This window comes from Falco punctatus (assembly GCF_963210335.1).
Source record: "Falco punctatus genome assembly, chromosome: 4".
In the NCBI taxonomy this organism is placed as follows: Eukaryota; Metazoa; Chordata; class Aves; order Falconiformes; family Falconidae; genus Falco; species Falco punctatus.
This window is the reverse complement of record NC_137583.1, coordinates 36,139,826-36,157,680: the sequence shown is the minus strand read 5'-3', so window position 1 is coordinate 36,157,680 and position 17,855 is coordinate 36,139,826. Positions and strand designations below refer to the sequence as shown.

Below are 17,855 nucleotides of genomic sequence, written 5' to 3'. Positions count from 1 at the left end.
TCAAAGGTCTTTTCCAACCTAAGTGATTCTATGAATCTATGATTTTTCTTATTTGATTTCTTTCCATTCAGTAGCCTAAATACATAGGAACATATCATGGGTTTGATTTATGCATATAACTCCAAATGACAGCATATACAGTGTGTATGCCATAGCTTCAGTTATTAGCAAATTTTTAATTTTCCAATTATTTTAGTTTTTATTTCCTCTTAGGCACTTACTATATTCCTCCTAGCATGCTGAGCACTTCTAATGTTTAGAAATGTTGTGGAACTGCAAAAAAGGCACAGTCAATTAATTCCTTCATTTGAATAATTAAACATTTTAAATACTCCCTCCATACCTTATGTTCAGCTATAGATATATTATTAATAGTAGCTTGTACTGCGCGCTGCAAGAGAATGTTAGGCACATAATTCCTAGAACCTGGGGAGAAGAACATTTCCTGGCACTATGAATTTACCTACCCAATGACAAAGTTATCTTGTTCTAATTCAAACATGTTTCACACTGTAATAATTACACCGTATGAATGTTGTGCTTTTTTTATGAAAAATTCAGCACAGTTAATTATTCAAAAAATTGTTATAGTTGATGAATCCATCCCACTGTGTTCAACAAAAACGTTAATCGTGCTTCACTATTTTTAGGATGTTCGTGTTTTATCATTCATTCCAGTAGCTTAGTCTATAAAGTAAGGCCATTGCGTAAGTTCAAGACCTTAGGTTTGTAGCCAGACTGCCTGTTGTCAAATGGGTGTCATCAACATGCCATGGTTAAATATGGCTTGTTACATCTCTGCTTGTTGGCTGCATCCCTGTACACCAATGGCCTTCAGTCTCTCTACTTCTTTGGACTGGCATAATGTAATTTTCCCACTCTCAGACCCACTCTCAAGCAACAGCAATTAGTGACTCCACCACGCTGGTTGAACAAGCCTGACTAGGCTTCATAGTAGTAGGGTTGTAGTTTTACCTGATTTTAAAGCTAGAGTGCCTGAAGTGAAAATGGATGGAGCAGTTCATTTTGCAAGGTCACTGGGTAAATTTGCCACAGAATAAATGGGCTAAGCATTGAATGTAGCACTCTTCTCATTCTTAGCCTACTGTTGTACAGAACATATAGCTTCTACGCATTCTCTACTGCATATGCCTGCAACCAACTGGCAAACATCAAAATTACCTTTAATGGTTCCAAGTCATCTGGAGAAGAGGCACTTTAGTTAATTTCTTTATTTTGCCTGCTGTACAGGGAAAGTATCTTTATTGTGATCATCCTTCAGCAAATGTAGGAACATATCAATAAGACCAAGCATTATTTCCACAAATAAAATTTTCATTCTCCATCGGTTTAAAAATGGAAGACATTCAAAGAGCAGGAAAGCCACTTCTCTATTTTCAATTAAAGTCTTGCTTCTTTATATTTGAACATTGGATTCTGTTACATTTGTAACAGATTGGAAAAAAAACCTGGAGGGTTAAAATATTAAAAGAACACCACTATGGGAATACATAGTGTTTGCTGTCATTGACTTAGTTGTTACGAATAAGTACAACTGGAAAAAATCTGAAAAAAATCATTGCAAACATGGTGAAGGAGGAGAGTGGTTGAAGTGAAGGGCTAGTACAAAACAGGTGAATTACTTTTGCCTTGTAGGGCATGAAGTCTTGTCCTCATATATTAATAATTTTGAAAGTAGAAGCTTTGTGGTGTGTGTTATGTCTCCACTCATAAATCAGCCCCTGTGTGCCTCTACCTGTGTCCAGATTTGATCTTTATCTCTTTTACCCAAGGCCTGTAAAACACCTACAGATCTTTAGACCAGGAACCTAAGAGAAGTGGAAAATGTAATTTATTGCTGAGAAAATACTGTTGAAAAATGGATCCTTCTGGTTATCTAATACTATCACTAATGGAAAAGGAAAGGTCCTTGAAATTCTGAGAAACAGAAGTGCTAGACACAGCTGAAAGACAGTCCACACAGAAACATTAAAAAATCAAGTACTATTTAATTTTCAAATCATATTTCCTACAAATTAAACTAAGAGGTTTGTAATAGCAATAATTACCTATTCAGCATCCTTCATCAGTCTCTGAACTCATTTTCTTCAGTCATTACTTGACTGAAAAAAAAATTAAATGGGTCATTTATGCTTAAATTAATCTGTGGTTTTCCCAGAGTACCTTCATTGTTCATCTCTAGCTTTAATTATTGAAAAACATTTTGTTTTATATAGATCTGTAGCAAAATAGATGCATCCTTCACAATCATCCTGTTTCAGGAAGTTCAGTGACTTCTATATTAGTGACATCACAGATGGTAAAGTCAATTTTAAGATACATTTCTCATGCAAAACCTGGCACACATGAGTGAATACTAATGTATTGAAGAGTTCTATGAAGGTTTTAGGGGACACAAATCATTCTCTATGATAGCACAGATCTCTCAATTGCTGATGCAATCTATTGATAAGGTTGTATTTTGAGGGGAGAGTAGTGGTAGTTTGGGACCTGTGAAGGCCAATCAACAAGAGGGTTTACTTGCCTGATTGATGTATAATACAGTTTCCACTTACACAGAGGGCAGTTCTTTGGTGTCAAACCTTGCCCCGTAGCAGAAGCTACAACTTTGCAAAGTGGTATGACAATGGTTCCTCTTTCACATATTTTTTTTGTAATCACTGATATTTTTTTGTTATATCCTGTCAGAATGGTGATGTGTGTCTTGAAAATATATTTAAACAAGTGTGCAAAGAGCCTGCCTGCTAAACTTCAGGTGACAACAAAAAAAGTAATTTCCCCTGATATGAAAGAGGATGAATTCTCTTTATACAAGAAAGGAAGAAAAAGGAAGTATCATTTTTTCAAAAAAACCAAATTGTTAGCATGTGACCTGTAATGAAAAATTAGTTTTTCCAGTCTGAAAAAGACTTTTCTTCCTTCAAAGCTTTCCTTGCTTTGAGCAAATAAACAAAGGGATTTGCCCAGTATGTTTGCAATGTATTTTGAGTTAACCAATGTAACAGTAAAACAAGAATGTCCTTGTATGCCTAGCTGCAAAAACATCTAAGTGCTCTGATTGTTTATTGAATTTTAATACTTGAAGGATTGCTGCTGCTTTGATTTTTTTGGCAGAAATAGCAACTGTGGTTAATGATCATCTGGGTTTTTATTTTTTTCTAATAAAATGTCATTTATCAGCAAAGAAGAAGAAAGGAATCTGAGAGTTATGCATACAGATGCATAAACTAAATACTGCTTCTTCTGCCAGATTGCTGCTTTTGCTTGTACATTAATGGAAAATCTGTTTCTTTAAAAATCATAAAAGTCCAACAAGTCCAAATTTTCAATCTAGATGTGAATTAAAAGCTCTTAAATCTAGGGTTTCTTCTTAGACCAAGTCCAATAGTATATACCTGAAGCCTGTAGTACCCTAAACACACACACGTAGGGGTGGGTAGGTGGGTGGGTGTGTGTATATATATATATAAATATTTTCTTCAGACACATTTATATGCCTAATTCCCTTCCATTTGTAACTGGATAGGTCTTGATGAACAGAAGGAATCATAAACTTTAGATAGTAGGTAAATGCTGTCCAGTTCTGACTGGAATAATTCTGGAGAACATTTAAGTCAGAAAGTTCTTAGATAGTTTAGGATGAGATGGCAGTCAATCACAAATTTTCTCCGTAATATTGGCAGCTGGTACTTCAATTAAAGCCCTGTTTTTTTTTCACCTAGCTCTAGCCCTGCTGGACTTCTATGCAATTTTTCTGTCTAGCAGTTTCAATAAAAACTCATGACCCAAACATCCCTGTCTCTTCAGGAGTAGACATGTAATGTATCAAAAATATGCACCAGATCAAATAATTGCTTCTAGTCTAGCTTTCTCATTCACTGCAGTCATTACTGGTCATGACATTTGAATTTGCTGGCAGCCCAGGTCTCAACTACTCAATGAAAGGTGCGAGTACTCTTGTACTTGAAAATGAAATTTCAGGATAGGGAAATCCAAAATCAGAGGCACTTTGATTAAAGTAGAACTCTTGAATATTTGGCAGCACACAAAATGAAACAGACATCTTACAAAAACGACCAGTAGATCTAGATAGAACCTGTATCTGTGTCAGAAATGGGAATTCAGTGTGCAAAACAAATTGAGTTAAATAGTGTGTTTAACTCATTACATCAACTTTTATATTTCTCATAGTTACAGTGATTCAAGGAATATATTACAGGTTTCTTGAACAAATGGAGCCTGCCCACACTAAATGAGTCAGATAAAAATCAATTACATTGTGGATTCTTAACTGTGGAAATAATCAATGTCATCATTTTTCCCTTCCTAGCAACAAAATATTGGTCCTGGTCAACCAACCTTTTTAGGTTGGTTTGTGCAAAATATTTTTAATATTTTTTATAAATTGTTTTGTGGGTCCTTTGAAAACGGAAAGCCATTTGATATCAAGGCCAAATGTTAACAGGACCTTTTTTAAACATTGATAAGCACTCTTTAATGCAGTCATTAATTCGTGTTCATACAGAATGTCAAAGGAACAGACCTTAAGTTTTATCATATTGTGTAACGTTTTAGGCTCAGATTGCTCAATTTATTTATACTGGCATAGTCATCCTGGAACCTTTTACTCTCAGCAATGGAATAGGCAACAGAGACAGAGTGGGTTAGTATGAGGTACTATTGTAAGTTTTCAAAATTTAATAATTTGTATCCAGTAGTGGTTCTGGGGAAAAGAATAGGGGGGGTATCATACACCAAACCTTCTAAAATGTTACATCTGCTGGGAATGCTGTCTTGTAGGATTTCTGGGAGCTGGAAGAAGAGATTAATAGAAAACAGACTTGATACATTGTATGCATTATTTATTTTCAACATAAGTCCATACTGTCTCTAAACAAATACAATGGTGTGATCCTTTTTATATCATCAGGTTTTATTAATTTGCATTATTTCCTCCAACTTATCCCTCAAGGACTCATATATATCAGCATGCACTGAAAACAGATGTTGATAATCCTGTGTGTGTTGTTTACACCTCCAACCTTCATTGGATTCCCTGAATTCCAGATGGCAGATAGTCATTCTATTCTATGTATAAGATTAAGATGGTTTAGTTTCAAATCTGCCTATCTGTCTGTGCTTTTTAATTTTAATTCCAGTGTCTAGACCAACCCTTTTCTGTCCTTTTCACCTTTTGTATTCTTCCATTTTTGCAATTTGTTGTCTTCTTGTCATGTGCCGAGAATAGAGAAAAATTGCCGCCTCCAACCATTGCTTTGAGTGTTTTAGCAATCTTTATACAAATTGCTCATCAGAGATAGTACATTTTAGAATTATTTACTTGTTTTATTAGTACTTTATCTAGGTCTCTCAAAGTGCATACGATCATACTTTAAACTGCAGTCAGAAATAAAGTAGAGTGTATGCTACTGGATTTTTCAGAACTTCCAAGTTGTCAAGAACTGTAAGGATTGGCAGCATGATCTAATGCGTACTAGAATAAGTCTTAGAAGATTTGGACTCCTCAGATCTGCACTATTCTAATCTCAGTTGTTACTAAGCTAAACCTTATATAAGCTTTTCTTTTTCAATGCCTCCATTTCTCACTTTCTATCTATCTTATTTTCAATATACTGCATGCTCTTCTAGAATGGTATATTCTCCTCTGTATGTTCAGCAACTTTTTAAAATCAGTTAAATTATTCTCAATTTATACTCTATAAATAAGACAAGACACGTGGTACTGTAAATTATTTATTCAGTGTCATATTCATGACACTTTGTATAACAAATCAAGTCCGATGACAAAATTCTGCTGCTTTATCCAGGCCTCATCTGGAATAAGTCCATGAAAATCTATAATTAAACTAACATAGATCAGTAGTAACTTTAAATGATTTAGTCATAGTAAAATGAGTTTAGCATTTGGTCCATGATCTTGGCTTCAAAACTGCATACTTCAAATTTGGCAGAGTAAAAGAAGCAGGAAAGAGCAGAAATCCCCCTCCTGCACAAACACTCCCCATCCTCAGTTCTCACGTTTATATGCAAATGTTCCTTTATTTCTGCAGATGAAAACTCTTGTGCACTCCATCTGCAAAATCACAAGTAAATGTCTTTAAATTGCAGAATAGAAATTTCCTGTGGCATCCTCATTACAGTAGATAATACCCAAGCTGATGTAATATCAGAGGATTCCATTTGAAGGGGAGGTAACATAGGCACACTGCGTACTCACCATACTCACCACCTAGAAAGAGCTGAGCATCTCCAGGCTCCTCTGTGACCCATCCTGCAAAGATATCAAACACAGTACTGTCAACAGAATTTTGTAGAAGAGAGCCCCCTACACATGCCTAGAAAAATGAGCTGTGAAGTTAGACATCTAGATAAATCTAGATCTTAGAATCCACATCTCTGTCAGTCCTTCAGACGCGCATAACTTAAGAAAAATGGTTGCCTTTAGCAACACATCCAGACAAAGGTAATTTGGTGAGCTGATCACAAGCTCATGTCCCTGTGCGACATAACCGCAGTATGCTGTCTTGCCAAAACAGTAATGTTATCTCTATGCTTTTTGGCCTGATCTTGATGGTATTTCACTTGCAAAATTCATCCTGAGTTTAGCTGAAGTCACACAGCATTCATATATTCTAGCATATGACTGCTCAGCCCTCTTAAGAAGATGAGAAGAAAATGGAAAAGAAAGAGAAAAGGTCAAAAATCTCTTTGGATCATTCAGCTAACTGCTCTTATATTAGCATGAGTGGTTCCAGCATTAGACCATGATCACCTGTTCCTATGATGGTGTTAGGATATTTGGATAGGCTGCACCTGAGAGTGAATACTGCACTTCAGTATTTACTTGCTTAATGTAACAAATGCTGCCCCATAAAGAGGGGAATTGACAAAAACTACTTAATAAAAAAGACTTCCTCCAGTGCTTTCCATCTAATGATCATCAAGCGGTTTACAAGCAGGAAATAAACCGTTTTCATTTGTGGGTAATAACACCCCCATTTTACAGATGGAAAAATCATCCAGCCATAGGAATGAATGTGTTTTAGTTGGTGATGTTAACCTTCTCTCATGCTCTGCTACAGATTTCACAAGTTCAACAGAGGCACTCACTGTGCCGGCTGCCACACCACTCTGGCTGCCACACCGCGCTGGCCCGTGGGCTCCCGCCTGTGCGCCCGGGACACTGCGCCTGTGGTATCCTTCTCACTATGTCGAAGCGGGACTCTGGTGCAGGAAAGATTAAAAAAACATCGCCTTGCAAGGGCTACCTGTGTATTCCTGTCACTCGCCCACTGCATGGCACGGTGCTGAGAAACACGGGCGGCGCGTGGGCTGCAGTGGCTGCCCGCCATGCTGCCCATGGGCAAGGCAGGGCCAGGGGTGCCCAGGCTGGGGTCACAGCAGGCCCTGGGGGCAGGGGCACGTGGTGCCTTCGCTTTTTTCACGTTACTTTTGTTTTTTTTACCCCGAGGAGCAGTTGCTGGAAACATCTGCTTTTGTGACTGCAATTAACGCCAGGAGGAAACCTGACCAGTGAACATCCTTTCAAGGCGCACAGGACGGCAGCCAATGCTTTTAGGTGACATCGGTTTACTTCAGTTGGCAGGTTAGGAAAAAGTTGAAAATTAGTAAGTAAGACAAATAACAATTTCCTTAATTTTCATTTAAATTCACATAAAAGCCAGCGCACGTCTGGGGCAGGCTGCTCTGCCGCCCGCGGCCGCCATGTCTCCGCGCCGCCGCCCCCCGAACACGGCCGTGCCGGGGAGCCACCGCAGCGCCCCCACGCCGGGCCGGGCCGGGCCGGCCGCCGCCTCTCCCCCGGCGCAGCCTCCGCCGCCGGGCCCCGCCGGCCGCCCTGCCCAGGCTGACCCCCGCCGGCGGGGCCTCTCCCGCCCGCGCCCAGGCGCCGCCCCCGGCGGAGGCGGTGCCGCCCCCTCGGCGGCCTGTGGCCAGGCGGCGGCTGTCGGCGGCGGCCGCGCGGCGGGCGGGAGCCATGGCGGCGGAGGGGGACGCGTTCGGCAGAGCCCGGGGCAGGACTCTGGCCGCCTTCCGCCAAGGTACGCGCCGCGGGGCCCGCGCCGAGGCGGGAGCGCCGGGCGGAACCTCGGCATAGGGCTGCGGGTTCCGGCGGGCTCTCTTCCCCGCCGCGCAGCCGGGCGGGGGGGCGTGCGGAGGTCAGGCCCGGGGTGCCCCCGGCGGCAGCGGGAGGAGCGCTACAGCCGGAGGGGGGGGACGCGGAGGGGCAGTGGCGAGGCCCTGGGGGGAGCGCGCTGCTCGGGGAGCGGGGCGCTGGGCGTGCTGCTGCCGGTGCGGGGCCCCCTGAGCGCGGCGCCGCGGCCGCCCCACGTTGATTCTCCGCGGTCGGCGGCGGGCAGAGGCCCAGGCCCGTGGGAGCGTTGGGGCCCGGCCGCAGCGCGGGGGGCTCCGGCCCATGGGAAGGTGTCAGCGGTGCCCAACACCAGATTTCTTTTAAAACGCTTGCTCGTGCTGCTAAACCTGATCTCCGTAGCTTGTGAAACTGCTGGTGCCAGCACTACGTTATCATGTGTTTGTTGTACCTGTAGGGTGGCCTAACAGTAGTTTGTTGTTTATGTTACTTATAAGACAGGCAGTTGTACCATAACGAATGGAACTATCTAAGATCCCAGTTTCTTCAGGGTATTCCAGCTTCTCTCGGGGCAGAGGTTAGCAGCTAGGTCCTTCCCTGGTGCTCCACCCTGCGCAGAGACAGCGCTGCAAACCCCGGGCAGGGCCCAGGTGTCAGTTGGCTCCCAGCTTCTAGACCTGCCTGCCCCAGGTGAATACGGTGAGGTGTCCACCAACAGAGGAGTATGTTGACTGTCTGTGTATCCTGCCTGTTGGTAAAGTTGTCCAAGGATGGAGGTTCTGCGGTGTGCCAGCATTGAGAAATCTTTTTCCCGTTGCCACATGTGGAACGTATTTTATTTCCTTGTATTTGTTTGTAAATTACAGATTGTATTGGTTTGATGAGGTGGGCAAGGCTATTCGATCCCAACAATTTCGTGGTATTTTCTTGAGTTTCACTGGAAATATTTGGCTTTGCTTGTTGCCAAATAAAGAAAATTCACCGATACTGAGCATGTGAAGTATACATATACAGTTATTCTGGCAACCTATTAATTACAGATGGTGTGGTTGGTTTATAACAGAATGCCTAGCATTTGTTGAGGGGACAGATGGCAGACAAGCCATCTAGTTATATCAACTGTATAGTGAAATTGTAACAAAAGGAGTGTTCAAGGGCAGTGTAAAAATTTCTGAACAACAGTTTTACCTAAGTACTTTTACAAAAGTGCCTTAAACATGGAAGAAAAAGATGTGATTTGGGTATCTGTTTTCCAGGTGTGTTTCTTTCTCCTGAAGTGTCCTTGTTTGGTATTCTTTAAATATTAATTAAGACTTAGCAACTGGTTGTTTTAAATCTTGTTCAGGACTTTTTAGGCTATCATAGTCCAGCTGCCATCTTTAGGTACAGTGTTTCTTTGTTAATAATTTACTGAGCTCTTACGAGGCTGAAGTTGAACACAACCTTTTAATAACTAAATGACCTGGTAAAAAACAACCAAGGGCTGATAAAACTGAGGCAAAGTTTCTTGCAGTTTAAGTTGATAAATCAATTCTGTTGTTTTACTCCTGTTGAACAGGTAGCTACGCAAAACATTTACTACTGCTATGGCTTGGCAGACTGTTTCCTTTTAAAATTTGAAATTCACCATTGAGAGCTTAATTTCCTTTTTTTCTTACTACCCTTTCTGTAAAATCACTCCTCCACATCCTATCTCCTAACAGTAATTTGTTTAGTCTGCTTTCACATAATGTGGAGGTTATACCTGTAACGTGCTCTAATTGAGTCTTGATATGTGACAAAACAGCCCCCTCAAATTTAGGGATCTAAATTATCCGTTTAATCAGTGGAGCATAGTAGCAAATAGTGTGTAAATACCCTACTTTATTGGCAAGAGACCTTTGTATGTTTTGGATTTAATGTGTTTTTTTTTAATAAATTCGCTGTCTTTTCTACCTGTGTGAAATTGTGCTTCAGATGCCTACTACTTTTAGCAGTGTTCTAGTGAAGAAACAGTAAATTTTGTCATCACCACTTCTCCCAAAAAGTCGTGGGGTGTTTGGGTTTGGTTGTCGGTTTTATTGATTGGTTTTGGGTTTTGGTTTTTTTTTTTTTTTTTTTGGGGGGGGGGTTGATTGTTGTTTGGTGGGGGGGGGGGAATTGTTTGGGTTTGGGGGTTTTGGTTGGTTTTGGTTTGGGTTTTGGTTGGTTTGGGTTTTTTTCTGTCCCAAGTATACTTTTTTATATTTTTCTATCCCAAGTAGCATACTATGCAAAGAATTTCTGTTTTCGGTGGAGAACTTTTTTCAAATAGATAGGCAAGTGATGGTACCATCAGCTTAACTGGTTGAGAAGTTTCTCCGTTTTGAACCTGTTGGCTAATTTTAGCTGATGGTTCCAAAATCTTTATCTGGAAGAGGCGGATAACCAGCATTGCATAGTCATGTTCTCAGTTCCAGATGTCACTTTGTGTTCCTCTGTCATGCCTCCCTCACCAGTCTTTTGGAAACTCTTTTAAGTCTATTCAGTTGCTTCTCATATTTTTTATTTTGCTCAGTTCTCTATTCCTTTCCTATATCTGCTTTTTTGCCATTACTGAATGTTGAGGTGGCTCTTCTTCATATCACTTGTTAGAGCTATCATGGTTTATATGAAGCGGGTGGTGTGTTTCCCATGTGCGCTATCCTGCACTTTCTGCATTGAAGTTAACCTGCTTTCTTGAACAGTCATTCATGAAGAAGTCTCTCCCCAGTTCTTCACAGCCAAGCCTTATTCTTATACTGCCAAATGGCTTAGTTTTAGCAAATTTCATTTCCTCACTCTTCAGTTACTGGGACAGATTGGTTTGAATTTGTTGAACAGTATAGGTCCTAGTACAGGTTCAGGTGGGATCTGTGTATCATGTCCATTTTCTTTTCTTCTTACCAGTTTTTTATGCATGGGAGGACTGACTTTCATATTTCAAGACAGCTTGGCTTCCTTAAAAGTCTTTGGTGAATAACTGTCAGATGCTTCTTGGAGATGGTATTAAGTAGATTTCCCTGCTCCAATGTAAAAGTTGGGATTACCCGTTCTGAGGAATCAGTGAGTGCAGTAGTTACTGTCTTTGTTACAGTTTCCATTAACTTGCCTGTCCCGATGCTAGTTTTGCAGTCAGTAGTTACCAGATTGCTCAGGAAACCCTTTACAATGTAGTTGTGATACTGGCCGTGTTCTTGCTCCTCTGGTGCAAGGGCAGTTTTAAGCAAGCAGTAACTCCCCGTGGGTTAGCTGGTTTTTTGAGTTCTGTGGATGCCACCTAAGCTGAGCAGCTTGTTATTCTTCATGTCTGTTTGTGAAATCATCTACTGGTAATTTGATTGAGAGAGATCTGATGCACTGTCTATAAGGAAGAATTCTGGCATTACATCTTCACAAGTTCCTTCACAATAAACGTGGATACAAAAATTTACATTGTTTTTCTGCTCTGCCTTCATCTTCAGGTGCATCTTGCACATCTGCAACATCTGTTAGCCTTGGTGTCTGGCAGGCTACCTCTTCCTAATTCCTCTAAAAATGGCTTTATTAGTTTTCAGATGTATGCTATTTCGAGTTGTTAGTCACATTTTTTACCTTGTTTTCTTGGACTTTGGTATCTAACCTTCCAGTGTGTAAAATCTTTCCTATTTTCTTTATTTGGATGCTTTAGCTTGAAGAGTGCTGTTCTGCTCTTATTAGCATCCTTATGGCTGCTGTTTATGTTGTTTAGTCAGTCTGGATACTTTTTGGTCTTTCTGAAGTTCTTAGTAAATGCTGTGCATATGGTCTGAGCCTCTGGGATAGTGTCTTTGAATAGTTTCCACGCTGTCTTCAAGGATTTTTGCACTTTTAAAAAGCATCATAATTATATGTAATTCACCTTCCTTTGAAATTAAATACCACTGCAGTTGATTTCTTAATTTTTCTTGCTTTCACATGAGTGTTGGATCTTGGCACGTTACGATTACTGTTCTAGAGCTCTTCAACAGTCATATTTTTGAGCACTGATGAGAACTGCTTCCCAGCTAGCATATTCCATTCCCAATATTGTCTCTAGGCCTCCTATGAATTAGGGAAATTTTAACGTGGGTTTTGAGCAACTTTCTGTGACTTCACCTTGTCATTATGCAAGCCACCCCCCTTCACACCTACAGTTTTGGGCTGTAAAGTTTCTGTAATGAGTTTACATGTTGAATTTGGGTGTGGGCATAAAGGCATGACTAGAGTTTAGCATTCTGTAGCCCTCAGTACAAATAAACTGTATCTGAGGGAGCACTTCCTACCTTGATAGTTACCTAAGAAGCTTAAAAGTATATCTTTTAAAAATAGTAGCACTGCCTAATGTATTTGAGAAGCTGAATTCTGTAAGTCAGTGTTTCTACTGATATTATCTCTGTAGTTTAGGCTCACTCTACTTAATTTCTACAATAATTACTCTTCTTAAGGGTTTTATTTTCTCTCAGAAAAGTTTGATACCTGTTTTGAAAGTTTTTTTTCCTTGTGCCTTCTATAATAGGTTGCCTTGGTCGTTCAGCAGAACCCTCAGTAGTCATATCTTTGGTAGTCTCTCAGGTACACGTGGAAGATGTAGCTGAAAGGAATGTGTATTTCATTAGATTGAAATTCTTTTGTATTTGGACATACAGACAATAATGGTGGTATTTTTGAAGCCATAAGTATTGATAATTTTTTATATTAAATGAGAAATTATTAAGGATTTAGTGCAAGTCCTTTTTTATTTTTCAAGCGGTTCCAGGACTGACAGGAATGAAAACAAATTCTTTTAAAGGTAAACTGCAAAATAATTGCAAGGAAAAAGTTTTAGCCTTTTGTATTGTTTATGATGTATAAATGCTGCCTTCACTTAAAAGATTCCATTTCCCTTCCCATCTATAGCTTCTTTAGAAAACCAAGGTTGTGCTTCTTGGCCAATTTTACCTAGAAGAGGAGCCAGAGGCACATTTAGAGGCAGAGACTGCTCAGGGCAGGGAACCATGTACATATTTCTGCTATTCTGTGATTTTTTCAGAGAAGTGAAATTAATTCCCCTGGCAAACCCAGCATGACAATGAGGGTGTTTTTCGTATTTTTTGCTGCCCATGGTATACTGAGCAAGCATTACTATGTGGCCATCAGAGGCCAGCTCACAGTGGTTTATATGAGCAATCTATATGTGTGTTTGTGATCCTTGGAGAGGCAGCAAGAAAAGGGAGAAGAAATCAGGAAAATCAAAAGGGGAAGAAATAAAAGCATGGCAAGGTATTAGCTATTGTCCTCTAGAAATGGTGAGGTTTGGCTTAAATCCCACTTAGGTCCTTGAAGTGTCTTTTTGTGCATGATCACAATACATGGCTGAGGTTTTCTCTTGTGAATTGCTGCTGACTACTTTGGCCCTTCACGGAATTAATCCTTAGATAAAATTAGAAGCTGGCACCATTTTTCAGCCTATGCTACTAAAAATACATTGCATTGATCCTCTCTCTGTACTTTGGCATGCATGGGAGCAGAAAAAGAGTGGGAAGCTATTGAAACTGAGGCATAACAACATGTTCTGAAGTTGGACTTCTTCCGTGGCGATCAGCTGTGCAGCTCTTAAGGAGGCCTGGGAGCTAAACAGTTTTGAAAAAGGAGTTTTGTGTGGCTCAGTGTGTAAGAGCAGCTCCACAGACATTATTTGCCCTTCAGAAATGGAAACTGTATATACATCAGTTATCTGGTAAATATACTGACTTTTGTCTGACATTTGCGTTTTCTTATAGCTGTGGTTGCTAACAGCCTCTATGCTCATAGGGATGAAGAGCCAGTTTGCAGGTGTTCTCAGCTTCACTCAATTCTGCGATGCAAGAGAGAAGGCAGAAAAAAATGTTTATTAATTGAATCCTAATCTTGTATTGCTTTACCTAGCCTGCACTTTGTATAATACAACTACATAGCTCATCTAAAGGCTTGAAAATTGAAACTCCTAGTGAGAAGGTTGTCTTTGATGTCATTCCTATAAAAGTCATTGCTAGCTGCGTTTGAAGGGAAGATAGCAACTGTGCACCCTATTTAATTGAAACGTTATGGAGTAACATCTAGCACCTGGATCATGACTAGATGATCACTGCAAAAACAGCTGTTCCCCCTCCCACCACTTGTGCCCAATGCTGTTTGTTACTAACCCTCTGCCAGACTTTGGCATTCCCCTAGCATAGCAACGGAATGATTTGTCTGAGCACTCTTCTTCTGATTCAGTGCAAAGTCCAAAAAAATGGTTCAAACAGTTTTTTGTAATGCCTGACTTAACTGCTTAAGCAGGTGAGGTTCATTTGTACAGCCGAGAGTACCTGTTCTGCTTGAGGGTGATAATAAGCAGCTGGTGAGGGAGAGAAGTAGGGTACAGAAGTTTTGTTAATAATTATCTGAATACAGTCCATTGATAAATCATTTAATTGTTAGGGAAAAGACTTCTGGATCCATCTATGGTAGCGGAGGATGCTTTTACATTCTGTTTTGCAATGCTACCCTCATAACATATTGGTCTGTTGAAAGAGCACTTGTGCAGGTGAGCTGCTGGAATTAGCGGAATTGCACTAGTTGCAACACGTTAGCTGGACTGATGTTGTTATGCCTTGCACAGATAAGGAAAAACTTGCATGACCTCTGCAGACAGATCAGTGAGGGCAATTAAGTGTTACTTCATCAATAAGCTGAGTTCAGAACAGGCTTAAGAGTTGGTGCAGGTGAAAGTTTGCACCAGTGGTGTTGTACCAATGTAACTTTCTTCGTGATATTCTGCTTTTATTTATAGTACTTTATAGTAATTGAAACACATTCCTGATAAGCAAAAACTTAAGTTGTAAGTTTAAACTGGGTGTCCATGTATTAATTTGTTCACATATGTTCTCTTGTTCCATGCGGAACTAAATCAGTCAATACCACTTCATAAGTAATAAGCTAATGAAATTGGGTTTAAGTACCAGGTTTACTTGCTTTTAAATAAAGTTTCTAGTTGGAGTGACCAAATAACAAGACAAAGGTAGAAAATTCAACCTTACTGCTATTTTTTTTGTAACTATTTGAGAAGTTGTCAAATACCGCAAAAGTATCCGTTGACTGAATTATTTGACTAAGACCAGATGATTACACTAAAATTTTGACTAAATGTTATTTATGTAGCCCTGATTCCTGGATCTTTTCTGTTGTCCCTGCTTCACTTTCTTCATTTTATCTTTTTCTTTCCTACAGGAGAATATAGCATATACCTCTGCACCATTTTCAGTTCCTTTCTCTTTTCACCTCCTATCTCTTTCCTTTTCTCCCCACTCTTCTTCACCTCCACCTCTGCATCTTCTGTTTCTCCTTTCTTTTGCCACTTCTTGATTCTGTGTACTGAACTTCTCTTTTCAAATTCATCTTATCAGTGTCTCTCTCTCTCTCTCTGCCTCACATGACCATCACTCACCCACTCAAACCAGAGCATCTGTGCACAGTCTTGGAAACATTCAGGTACTTAAAACCTAGAGAGCTACTGTATTGGCATGACTACAAGGCAGGAAAAAAAAATGTCCATGAAGAATATATTAGAATAGCCCCTGTCTGGCTTTGCAACCTGTTTTGCATCAGCTCTGCGTGCTCCCTGACAGTGCATTGTCTGCTTGCCAGATTTCTCTCTGTTCAAGCAGTATATGTGAAGCTCCTTGTTAGCTGGGACCGGGGCCAGTCCTGCTGCCTGTGTCAGCCAGCCAGCCTGCCAGCTACCTGGCCTGCTGCAGGTGCTCCAGCTGCCTTTGGCCAGCAGATGCCATCCCTGGGGCTCTGGAAAGGGAAACACAGCATGCCTGTGATTGAAACGCAGTCTTTTAAAACAAAGACTAGTGGGTTTTTTGAGTAGTTCCTGTAAAAATAAATAGATAAGTGTGTCTATATTTTACTTAGGCTACGGTGGTAAAAATTACTAGTTTCACAAAACAAGTAGATTTTGCTCGGCATTGATTATCATTACTGTCTACTGAGTTGCTGGAAAAGGGACAGGTGTTAAAAATCCTGCCATGTTGTAGAAAGATTTGAGCTTTTTTTCCATTAAATGTGTTTGAGGATTGGGCCATCCCTCCAAAACAAGTTCCTGTTTCAGGTTTTCCCTTCTTTCAGTTGTTTTGTGTGGATCATAAAAGATTTCTGATGCAAGCTTCCTTAACTGATACTTTTCTATAGTTTTCCACTTACAAAAACTCTAAATTGATTTCTCTGCACAGACAATGCCTTTGATGCAGCACGTAAGCTGTTTTTTAAGGTATTCATATTTTGCCTTGCAAAACATAAGATAAAAACCTAAATTATTTCATGTTATTCAGCTGCTCCATAAGGCTTCTGTTGCAAACTCATGGATAGATGGATCGTTTCACTTATCTAAGTTATGTAATTGGAAAAGTTAATTTCATTTCGTAATTAAAAGCTAATGAATGGCTGATAGTTTATAAAATCTGTGTTTATTATTTGGAGCAAGGCAATGCTGGTATGAATTAACAGACAGTGTTAACAGATTATAAATAATTTTGTTTAGAAATTAAATGTTACTTTAACTGAATTGTGGAAGCTTGCATTTGGCAAAACGATCTGATGTCATAGCAACAGATGACAACTGGAAGCAGCTTCCAGGTGTTGCCCACATTACTTCTCCCTCACCCCAGCCTATCCATATCCACGGTGCAAGATATGAATTCTGACCTCTTTTTTTCTAACCTTCCTCCAAAGAAACATACCCCTGTTCTTGCAAAGTAAGACGCTCCAGGCCACTTGGAAGAAAACCAGAAGTAAATGCACGCGGTGAACATGTTACTTGCTTATGTACTGTTATTGGAAGATTAGTTTTGCCTCAAAGTAAGATCAGACTGACATAATATAGGAGTATATTTATGGATTATATTGTAATTTGAAATAATTTGCTGTATTATTTTTTGTAGATTCAACCAGGTTGATGTAGTCAGCTTTTAACAGCTTAAATGCCATTTAAGAAAAAACCCAATAACATTAAATGTATTAAGCCAAATACAGCTGTCAAAACTGAAATATTCAGGTAGCAAATGAATGCGTTCAGGCAGCTGGAGTAACTGCAGTGTTCTCATTTTGTACTTTAATTCTAACTTGAGACATAGGTCTTGGAAACAGGATACCCATTTTTGTTTTTAATTTGTAGCCAACTGTGGCTATATTTCCCTGGTGTTGAGATTTTATTTATTTTTTTTATTAATGTGCTTGTAGTCCTATGTATCATGCTTCTTTTGTGGTACTTGTTAATATAGCATGCAAGAAACAAGTATACAAGAAAATTGTAGCAGTACAAATTCTGTGGTACACTGCCTGCCCTGATGCTACCAATGGAAATTTTTTTTTTTCTCAGTTATCACCTTTTTATCATAGGTCTTGGAGCTATTGTGGCAATTCTAAATTAGGACTTTATTTGCTGCTGCTAATTAGGATGTTGCTGGATTTTGTGTTTGCTGATCCTGGTCCTGTGAATGGCATCAGTTCTAACTCCAAAGAATGCGCTACATCCAATTTCTCTCTAAAAGTATAAAACCAAAACGTATTTAACTCCTTAATAATTTAAGGACAAGTCTACTGGAACCATAAAATGTGAAATGTTGTGTACGTTTTAACTTGTTAATTAAAGAAGCAATAATTGGAGTCTTAAAAGAATCAATTGAAATATAACGTTATACACGTG

General features: G+C 39.8%; 1 protein-coding gene across 4 annotated transcripts in view; it reads left to right on the top strand.

Moving 5' to 3' along the window:
* Positions 1 to 3,481: 3,481 nt before the first annotated feature.
* The window catches only part of CPPED1 (calcineurin like phosphoesterase domain containing 1), a 58,071-nt gene continuing 43,697 nt past the window's right edge, over positions 3,482 to 17,855 (top strand). Inside the window, exons 1-2 of one of the 4 annotated variants that reach the window (XM_080383458.1) lie at positions 10,334 to 15,637; positions 16,883 to 16,941. In XM_080383458.1, coding sequence (XP_080239584.1) covers positions 15,579 to 15,637; positions 16,883 to 16,941 — 118 coding nt within the window. In that variant the 5' untranslated portion in view covers positions 10,334 to 15,578. Of the gene's footprint in view, positions 7,649 to 7,933; positions 8,103 to 8,338; positions 8,843 to 10,333; positions 15,638 to 16,882; positions 16,942 to 17,855 lie in introns of those variants that run through there. The other 3 variants (XM_080383460.1, XM_080383459.1, XM_080383461.1) reach the window with 3 other exon arrangements.